At 41.3% G+C, this 11,081-nt stretch overlaps 1 protein-coding gene across 2 annotated transcripts in view; it reads left to right on the top strand.

Annotated features, from left to right (window-relative positions):
- The window catches only part of LOC112452034 (SKI family transcriptional corepressor 2), a 43,947-nt gene extending 34,105 nt beyond the window's left edge, over positions 1 to 9,842 (top strand). For both annotated transcript variants that reach the window (XM_025012038.1, XM_025012037.1), the window contains exons 6-7: positions 5,544 to 5,673; positions 7,941 to 9,842. In XM_025012038.1, coding sequence (XP_024867806.1) covers positions 5,544 to 5,673; positions 7,941 to 8,047 — 237 coding nt within the window. In that variant the 3' untranslated portion in view covers positions 8,048 to 9,842. The remainder of the gene's footprint in view (positions 1 to 5,543; positions 5,674 to 7,940) is intronic.
- The last annotated feature ends 1,239 nt before the right edge of the window (positions 9,843 to 11,081 follow it).

Genomic DNA, 11,081 nt, shown 5'->3' with positions numbered 1-11,081 from the left:
CGAGAAAATCTCTTATCTTCAAACGGGCGATAAATTTTGTTCTATCTCACTCGACCCTTACGAAGTTTCGCAAAACTTCGCAGCCGGTCATCTGCCGTTGATTCAATGTTCCTACTACCACGTACACATACACATTCGCGGGATATTTTCACCACGCTAGCATTCGTACACGTCACGTGCCGGCGATATAATAACGAGGTGGATAACATAACGAGACTTACATGCCTCGAATTTACGCCGGTCCGACTCCCTGCGATTTGCGGCAATCGTTTCGTGTCCTACTCTCTCTCTCTCTCTCTCTCTTTTTTTTTCTCTCTTCATAAATTCTTCACCAGCCTCTCCTTTATCTTTGGTAATCCGTCTCTCGAAGGATGCTTCTGGGAATACCGCCACAAATACACAGGAGCAGTTACATCTATTCCGCACGTTCCACGTCGTTTTCAATGTGATATTTAAGCAGCTTCAGGTGTGAGAAACATAATGTTACGCAAATTAACTCGAAAATAAGTACTGCAAGTGCCGAGCTAAAAATCTTAGGATGAATTGTTTCTAACGAATAGGTATCTATTTACTGCGAAAAAGTTTAGCAAAAGCATTCTTTTGTTTTGTACATCGCAAATCATAAATAGCACCTACAGTCTTTTACAATTGCTATTGCAATAAAGTTAATCACAATTCCAATAAATTGCTTGCCGAGTACTTTTCCACAATTAATTTCCTTTAAAATAATTTATCTTTTAACTAATAGCAAATCGAATTACCTATTATAGCGAATGTCTGCATTTCTGCATTTCAACGCATTCTAAATTAAAAAAAAATCACAACTTCTACAATTTTTTTGTTTTAAATGCGACACGCTCGTTACTCGCGCTTAATTCTTTACGTTACAATCACGAGGGGGACATGAAGAGGAGACTGTAAATCTTCCGTGACGCGCGGCTCTTCGCGTTTCATCGCTTTTAATCCGTTCTGAAGCATACGGGCTCGAGATCACAGTTCATCGCGTGGCGAATTGATCTTTTACGAGAACAGATTCGCCACTAAGCAACGAGAGCCCTCCGTGTATGTACACACGGAGGTTGCATGGATATCACGAGGAACATATGTGCCGACGACCCTAAAGATATATGTAATGGCGCATCGACTTCATAGGATATACATCGTGCGGGGCCACCTGCTCCATAGCGAACGTTTCCTCGCGGCGTGGCGTATATAATCGTACTGTGCGATAATGTTCCAACCATTTGTTTCTGTTTTAATTAATGTGGTCAATCGACACGACAATTCGGTAAAATTTTTACGCAGATTAATTACCTCATTCAACGAACTGGAGAGCATCTTTAAATAACAATTGATATATGTTATATATCCAGGAAGAAAAGAAGAGAGCGCACATATTGAAGAATATATTTGTTAATGCGCCGCTTCACTAAATTCATTTTATTATCTTCGGCAAGTAATTATATTAAGAGTCAAATACGAGACTATAGACAAGAAGTTGTTTTTTTTTTAAGAGTTTTTTTTTTACCTAACTTTTACAGATTTTTTTAGATGAGGACTAAAATCGTCGGTCGAGAAAAATAATATCGTGGGGAAGAGAGTGTGTGTATTTTTCGGCATCGCGCCTGTCGAACAAAAGTCACCCTCCGTAACGTTTTTACCTCGTCGAATTACCTCACAATGGATACAGCACGACCCCTTTCGAGTCCAATTCTTTCCCCCTTCGCAAGCAAGTCTCTCTCTCTCTCTCTCTTTCTGTACACAAAACATAATTATTCGAAATCCCAAACAGCATGAAAATTTTATCGGCGCTTTAATTGACGTAGTCCATTAGAGCATCGGCCCATGATTAATCCTTGCATGACGGAGGGCTGGACGATATGAAAAAAATCTGGGAGGATAATTTCTGCCGCGCGACGTGATTTCATCGAACGATAATTGCAAACCTATTGTCCCTATATTATATCCTTTTATAAATAAACCTAAATATCTTGAACTTTTCCGATCTTTGTGCAAAAACTTGTATAATTTTGATACAAGAGTAATAAAGAGTGAGAGTTATCCCATGATACGGAAATTCGAGCAGCTCCATTTCTCGAGAGCTTATCTAACAAGGATTTCAGAGGCGGTAGTCTCTTGCTAAATTAAAAATTAGCGGCGAGATGAAAATAGACAAATTGCAAACTCTTGCGCTAAACACTGCTATTTGAAAGCGCGAATATACCTTAATCGCGAAGCACGCAGCTCCGGGGGCGTCGCACACGTGCGCGGCCGTACATCGAGATAATCGCCGAGATGCACGAGTCGCGATAACAGGCCTCGAAACGGCAGTTAAAGTCGATTGTACCGCGTAACGTCCGTGCGCGCGACATGAAATATTTATACCACCGTGACGATTACAACGTCACACGTAACCGCGCGCGTGGACGACGATGATTACATTTACTTTTGCAAGGGAGAAGAAAGGGGACAATCGTTCGCGTTACCATCAGTTAACAACGTTCGTGTTAGCGTTGCTGCGCAAATCGAGGGGCTGGTTACGACGAAAAATCTAAAGGAATTTCTCCCACCTCTCGTTGTAATTATACCTGCTAAAGTTACACGCTAATTATAACCACGCGACGTTAATAATTATTTCGCGTTCGATACAGCGACGTTTGTCATATCGCTCCATTAACGACAACTATATGGAGGATAATTGACAATTAAATTATTTGTACACGTTATTAGTGATTTTATTTTTTTCAGATTATCTAACGGCTTGATTATTTAATTACAAATTATAATATTTTGAGCTACTCAAAATATTTATATTATATAATATTTAATATTTATGAATCAGATTCGAAATCTTTCATATTTTCACGACGCTTGGAGTTTTACGGACGTCACGCTCATTTAATCGACTTCATCTTTAAGAACCTCATAGAACTTACTCGCTTATGCAATTAACTTCTGCTATACTTGGCGCTCGAGAAGGACGTAAAGTGATTACAAGCCGCTCTATTTTCCCGGGAGTAACTCGTGTGAGCCGTATAACTTATATGAAGTTCACGCTCGGCACTTCGCGTCGCGACATAGTTGCTTCTATTTCGTAACGCGTTTAAGCTAACGAGAACTCGAGCGAGTTGTGCAGAAAGCACGGGCGTCGTCGTTAAAAATGCATCCTCGCGTGACGCTCCTTCCCGTCGTGGGTCTTCGCCGTTGCTACTGCGCGCAGTTTTCGTTCCTCTTTTCATCACGAACACCGTGAAGCGCACGAAATCGATAAGCCGCGACATATGCCAATTTTTAAGTAACATCCCTGCAATAGACCGCCCACAGCGAATCGCTACAAACGACTCGCTTAAGCTATAAGGGTAAAACCCTTGTTAATGTTATGCGGTTAATGAGTCATTGGGAATGCAAGGCGAAGTTTATCAGCATGCCTTTTTGGCAGCTGTGAAGGTTCTAGTAATACTGATATATTAGATGTAGGTATAAGGAATTTATAAATTAAATGTCAAAGGCTCAGACGATTAATAAATCAAGAAGATTAAATATCCATAATTAATTTTTTTTCATCTTATGTTTGACTGTACATACTAGTATTAGAATTTTTTATATAATTACAATGGAACTCGACTTCCCAACACTGAAGTAATTAGCGCAATTAATGTTGCAAGTTTATGCGCGCGCGAACTATGTTTTATGTTAACTGAAGCTCACGTCACAATAATTTTAATGTGCTCCTTTTGTTTTTCCTTACTTTTTTCAGAAAATGTTGAGTAAATCTATTATCCTAAAATACTAATAAATTATAGAACGATAAAAATACGCAATATGTAATTAATAGCAATGACTTTTAATTGGGGTGTAAAAATCACCTCAGGTATGATCATTTATGCAAAAAAATCAAGTTAAATGTCTCAGAAAGAATTTGTGATATACGTTCATCGAATGATTAAGATATCTACGTATTCTTAATTATATAATAGTTTAGCTTTCTCTTAGCTGTATAAATGTTATTAGAAGTGTAACGCGGTTCTTCAAAGTGCGCATTTATAAAATTAGTCGTGTGTATGATGGATAGTACTGCTATACATATATGAAACAATAATTCCGCGAAATAATCCTCCCAAATAATCTTTCAGCTCGGCGTTTTCGCACGCGAGATATATTTCTGAAGGAGAAATCTTGGAATTTTAACAGTTACCATCGCAAATCCCGAAGCATTCGCCGTGACGCGAAATATCGCGCGTACCAGCGGTGAAGTCGTTTCCGAGAGGCTCCCGGGGGGCCGGTAAACTCCCTTCCACGGACATTACGGTAAATGCGCGTTTCCGTGACTTTTTAATCGGCGTGGCACAGCGGCGGCAGGACGCGCGGCGCGCGGCGCGGTGGAGTAACTGCTCGTTTCGTCCCTGGCCGAGCCGAGTGAATAATTCACCTCGATCGATCCGTAGCGACGGCGCGCGCGGCGGCGGAATTAATTTAAGTAATTCGACGATCGCTATCGACGGAAGCATTAAATAAAGCACCGTGTGTCCCGCTTTGGGAGCGAGCCGCGCGTTTAGATTGTAGATCGCCGCGGACGCGCGGGGGTCCCTCGCGCCACCGCGCCGCGCCATCCTTGTCACCCCCGCAAGTCATCGTTGCATACCTGAGTGGTTGATCAAGATGAGTGGGTCGTCATCCATATTTCCACGGCTGTCATTACGTCAAGGAGTTCCGCGACATATCGCGCGACTGTTTGCCGACCCGTTTTCGTTTCCCCTCCCTCCCCCACGCATCCGGCGCTGCTCACCTGTCGCCACGAAAATGACGATTCCTGTTTTCAGACGCGCACTTCCGCGACGATATTATTACTGCGAGCTCGCCGGCTGACCAAACGTCGACGCGAGTTCCTTAATGTAAAATGAAAAATGCTCGTCGGCCGATATAAGTAAAGGTTTACATCGCGAGACGTCACGGATTGTGACGTTATACGGACATTAGAGTCCTCGTCAAAGTAAACAAATGGCGGAAAAATAAACTCGCAAATTATTACACCACCGTTATTGTACTACTCGTTATTATTATGTTTCAATGGAAAATGTACTAAGATATATTTCTTCTTCTTCTTCTCTCTCGCTGAACGATGAAGAAATACATGAGAGGTAATTGGATGTAGAAACCACCCCTATTTTGGTTCTCTGTTTTTTAAAGTATCGACTACCGCTCATTTTGAATTTTGTATAAAGATGCAAGTGTATATTTCTTAACTCTATAGAATACACAGCATAAGTCTCCCAGACTCAGAAACTTCACTTGCTCGGAGTTTTCTATTTTCGATATTCAATTTTAAACTTCATAGTTTCACGAAATAAAATTTGGTATTAACACCTGTTCAAGCATATTCCTAAATCTCAGAGATTCAAAATAAAAAAAAGCAAGTCCAAAAATATTAATTTAAATCAAAGTTACACGGGTCTCTTAGACCCATGTGTTTTCGGGATGCTGTGTGTTTTAGGGTTAATACATCCCACTTACAGAAATTAATTATATCAAAATTTTATTGCCAGGAACGGGAGGCTGAGAAGATCGCCGAGGAAGCCGCGGCTCTGCGCGACGTGAAGACGGAATTGCCGCCGGCGAGAAGTCCCGAGACCTGGCACGGCAGTGCCTACTATCGGCATCTCAATGTTCTCAAGGGTGAGCAAGAGATTCGCCGTGCAAATTAGCTTTTGGAGCTTGAGAGAAAGCTTTCCTTTTCGATTAGTCGAAATCCTGAGAACGTTACTCAGACCTCTTCTTCATTAATTATAATAAAACATTTACTAAATTAACTGTCTGTGAGCTAATTAAAGAATATCTAAAACTTACAAACTTTAAGGTCGCGCATGTCGTACCGAGAAGCGCACCGATAATTAATTGGGCAGGGATCTGGAAAATATTTTAATATGTGAAAGCAGTAAAAATATATACAGGATTTTATAATATCGAGTATCATCACGTTATAAATTACCATGATAAATTGAAAACACGGATTCAGAATCTACGGACGGGATAATTCCTGGAATTTCCACGAGAGATGGCATTTCCAATTAACGTCGCTCGAAATGCGCTTTTTCGCGATATAATTCAGGATCCGCGCCGGGCCCTCAGTCGATGTCGCGGAAAATCGTCTCTCGCGCATTTTCGCGGAACGGCCTCCCCCGTATGCTACGTTTACACGTTATTTCCGCATGAATAGCCGAGAGCTCGCCGGATTCAAAGCGCGCCGTTCTACGTAGAAACGGGCTGCCCCCATTGATATTAGTAATTAATTAGTAACTACCATGGATCAAGCGGCCCGGCGAGAAGATCGGAGTTCCAATTAATTAGAGTAATTAGTCGCGACCGGAGTGTTAAGTGGAAACGCGCGCGGAGGGTTGCCTTGATATTCAGACGCGGGGGTGGATCTTCCAGGCTGTAATAACGCGGAAATGGGGTGCGGGTGGCCCTTCGGCCGGCCAAGGGGCGTGATTTGCGTCGACGCTTGCGCGTACCCTACGGTGTGGCCGTTGCCGACGTCGAGTTCCGTCGGCATCGCGACGCCCGCGATTCCCGAGCCCAACGACGACGGGATGCATCACAATATCGCACGGTGATATACGTTTCCTTCGGATTAACTAGGATCGTAGCGGACAACTATTACCAGTTGACGGACGGATGCAGGCAAAGACGAGATCAGAATTCAAACAGACAAATTTGAAATTATAATTGATATTAATTACAAGATGTGCCATACAAAAAAATTATATTATCAAAAAGAGACGTTTTTTTAGAAGATAATTGATTTTGCATAATTCTCACAAGTTTTCAAACTCGCGAATTAATAAACGTCGTATGAAAGTGAAACGTAATTAAAGAGTTCGAAAATTGAAATTTAATTTATAGATGACCGAGTTAAAAAGTTAAATTTAAAATGTTAATATTTTTTTCTTAAAATCAGTATCGCTCTTTTACTCCGTGGAAATATTCTCTACGATATACTCGACGAGCGCGCGATGCGATGATATAATATGTAAGCACAGAGAACATGTTTGCAAATACGACGCGCGTTTCAGACGAGAGACGGTATATACACACTTTTATATACGTAGCACACGTCGTGTGTACACATACATCGCTCGTGGTATACCGATGGACCCATTCAGCGCGGGCGTAAGCCGAAAATAACGAGATAGGTGCTGCATCGACGCGATGAATACGAATACAGGATCATTGACGGTGAACGCCAGGCACTTTGACTAACGTACAGCCGTCGGAAAAAGCCCGCACTTTCCGATCTTCTTCTTTTCTTCTTCCCTGCGCGACCGCACGATCTTTTCAGAGGCCGCCTTTTAAGCCCGTCATGCGAAAACAAATCCACCCTCTCGTCTGACTGAACCGTCGTTTGCGCAAATTAGTCGAATGAGACTAATCGGTCTACGAATGAATCTCTCGTGAATTCTAAGTATTTCCCTTTAACTAATTTTATCGACGTATTTATATGCGAATAAAAATAATTCCTCACGGAATTATTTTTATTTATATAAGGATTACTATCTGCCACTCAATTTGCTTGAATCACATTTCTGCAGTGGGCATTTATAATTTCAAATTTCTGATTAATTTTTAATAAACTCTAAGACCAAATTAGGTAAGGTGTACTTTCGACAATAACATTTAGATGTCCAGAAACATATACCTAATGTGCTCGTATATTTTAAGTTTAACTTTTTTAATTCCCGTATAACTTTGTCACGTTAGATATGTCTGACAAGTTCTCGTCGGACTAGTTAAGGCTTCTACTACTGATTTATTTACGTGTCTCCGATAAAGATCTTGCTACCCCAACCGGGAAACCGTGGCATGACCGCGAAGGATTGATTTTATATAGCGCATCCGTCGATGTTCATCGGGCTCCGCTAATTACCGGATGATAATTATTGCAGGGAACGAGCCGGCCGCGGAAAGGGCGGGCTCCGATTGCTCGGCTTGCCGTCCTCCACGCGGTATGTTTTACGGCCAAGTCCACAGTCCGTCCACGCCGACCAATTAATCGAGCTGGGCTGGCTGAATTAATCGCGACATACAGGAGCAGCAGCGTACGAAGAGGAGGACACATTTAACCCGAACCGTTCCGTAAGCTTGCGACACATCCGTTGCCTTAAAGCACACTCTGGTCGATCTCTATAATCGTCGAACTTAAGGGTTGAGGCGCAACAGTGGTTTATAATGCCTTTTCAAGAATTTGAGGAAATTAATCTCGAAAAGTTGACAAATTTTGAACGTAGTATATTAAATTTAAATCGAATTTTTAACGAATACTATTTAAATCTAATGTAAACTAATGTTCTCGATCTTTTAGGAAAACGCGTTAAAACGGTGTTGCGTCAGACCCTTCAATTTATAATTCGCTTCACGTTCGCGGCATTCGCTGAAATCGAGCCCAGTCTCGCCGTCGTAAGGCCCCTTCGCGCGCAAAATGTGAAACCCGTTCACTAGCAAACGTTAGCAAATATTTCGTCTTACGTATTTGTGATACCGGCTAGAAACAGACGTCGATTTTATCGCGTCGTCAAGTGGCAGCTTCTCGTCGCGTCCGGTAATGGATCTTTACTGGTAGGATACGCGGCGATTCGTTTTAGCAGGATGTTTGCGCGTTTCGTCCTTTTACGGCGTCATAAGCAGGCGGACAGATCGATCGAATCGAGAAGCTTGGCAGGAAACTCGCGAGGTATTCGTTGTGAATATAGAGCGACGCTTAGAATAATGTCCGCCGGAGACGTTATCGTCTTCGACAGAGCGAAGGCGGAAGTCACGTTGACACTTATACGAATTCGACGATTTCCAAGCGAATTCGTTAATCTAGTCTCGTATTACTCCGATCGCCATAATTTTCTAGTAAAATTCGCGAGAAGCTCAGTGTAACACGCACGTATAGAGGATGCAGATAAATGAAGACAGCCGTGTGATTTTGATACAACATGCGCGTGATTTACATTCCAGAATTAATTCTGTATTTAATTTCTTTGGTGCAGACAAGAAAAAGGTCGATAAATTTGGATGAGATACCTTTAGCACTTTTTTCCAAATAAAGCTGGAAGACATATAATGCGTCATGTTCCTCGCGTATCTATCTAATTCCTTTATAGATTATCATACGTACCCGTGTCTTTTATTTTAAGCGTTGTGATAAAACTAGGCACCATATTAACTTCCCAATAATAAAAGATGTATTTGTTAAAAACAGCTAATTGTTATTTTTATTATCAGCAACTGATAATAAAAACTGATTATTGGATGACGTCTATTTGTAATGAATTTTATTAACTTATTATATATCAAATTTTCTTCCTAAGAATAATATTATTAATCGGAAAATTTGATATTTAAATATGAGAACTGATTTAACCCCTTTGAGTCATGCACTCCAAATATAGCACACTAATTAGTGGGTCCCAGAGAACTCGGTTACATCAATTCACAGTAATCGTCGATATGTCGTCGAGAGTTCCATCGCGACGCTAAATCGCTCCCGGCGCATCCTCGAGCAGCGTAGTTTATTAATCGATAGACGTTTACCACGAGGACGGTATACACAGTGCAATTATACTTCGTTGCGTAATCGATTTAGGCCGATCGAAGTGAACCGGATGGATACGAGTCGAATTAGAGAAGAGAAAAAGAATTCCCCCCTCCCCCCCGCGCTTTACGCCGTAGGCCGCAGCTGTAAGTACCGCGCCACTCTAGTAGATTAACATACGTAAGTTGCATCATTGAACATATTGTAGATGACAGCGTGTGTGAACAAATCCACGAGTGTAATCCAAGGTTCTAATAAAAGATCATGATCGCTGGAAAACCCGTGACGCAATCACTCCCACCTCCGCCATCAGTAAACGACATGGGAATCTGTGTCATCTATTGTTGCGTAACTCCTGGTGACATAATTCTGCTGTATGGTATTTTATTTTATCAGATTTTTCTTCGATTAAAAACCAGTTCCCTCAATAATGCTTCCCTTGAGCACAAAAATCGACAATGACGACAATAGCATCTTGCAAAAAGGAATCTAAACAATTCATTCGTGTTGCAGCTAAAATATCGCCGTAATTTATAAAAAATGTATTACACAATAATTATCTATGATTAACTGATTCAAAGAAGACAATCGACGAAAACGATAACTTTCAGTATCAATTATAACATATAAACAAATAAATGTCTATGATCTCTTTTTTCACAGATATCTTCGTTCAGGAATTTTCAAAAAAAATTTCTAACAATGGTACGATTTGATCAGTTTCGTGAATTACTCTGCAAACGTGGTTTCTTTCAAAGCGACGGTTTTTCATCGAAGTTTCTTTAGCAAAGTTTCTTACTCCTCATCCATTTTCGCGACGCACGTTCACCGTATTAAAACCATTCCGATACGTTTATCGGGAGAGCAACGCTCCGGCCGTTTCTCCACAGGAAACAGATCTTTTTCAATTGCGAGAGGAACAGCCGCGTTGCAGGACAGTTACGGTGTAATCTTGGCCGTCGCTTATATCCCAGCCCGTGTAAAATCCTTGGGGATCCCTCCCGCGCTTCGGCGGTACGTAAGGACGCTTCAGTGAGCAAAAACCCTTAACTGATGCAGCCCTGCTGCGGTCCCCGGACGGTCGTCAGCAGAATTCCGGATCTGGACCACACATGGTACTTACGCGACGCTCTCGAAAGTGTATCGCCGTCGCGGGCAAAAAGGTCGCTCCGAAATGCGCACGGTTGACAGAATTATAACGTGTCCAGTCGGCAGATGTAATCTTTTTATGATGTTAAATATATTAAGAAACCATTTTTTTTTCGGTTATCATAAAAGGGAATTGTTTCAGTCCGTATTTTCTTCAAGTCGTTATATAAATATATTGAAAGAGTTTAATTTAACATTAACGTTATTTATCATTATTTATAAATTTTAAAGAAAATGAAAAATTCGGCGCGCGTGTTGGTCAAGAATTTAAAAGACAATAGCTAGATTTTTTGAACTATAATATTATATTTAAATAATTTATTTCTCTCTCTCTCTCTCTCTCTCTCTCTCTCTCTCT

The sequence above is a fragment of the Temnothorax curvispinosus genome, unplaced genomic scaffold (genome assembly GCF_003070985.1).
Source record: "Temnothorax curvispinosus isolate PA1 unplaced genomic scaffold, ASM307098v1 QBEX01002880.1, whole genome shotgun sequence".
Classification (NCBI taxonomy): Eukaryota; Metazoa; Arthropoda; class Insecta; order Hymenoptera; family Formicidae; genus Temnothorax; species Temnothorax curvispinosus.
The sequence above is the reverse complement of the archived record's forward strand: the minus strand, read 5'-3'. Positions and strand labels throughout refer to the sequence as shown.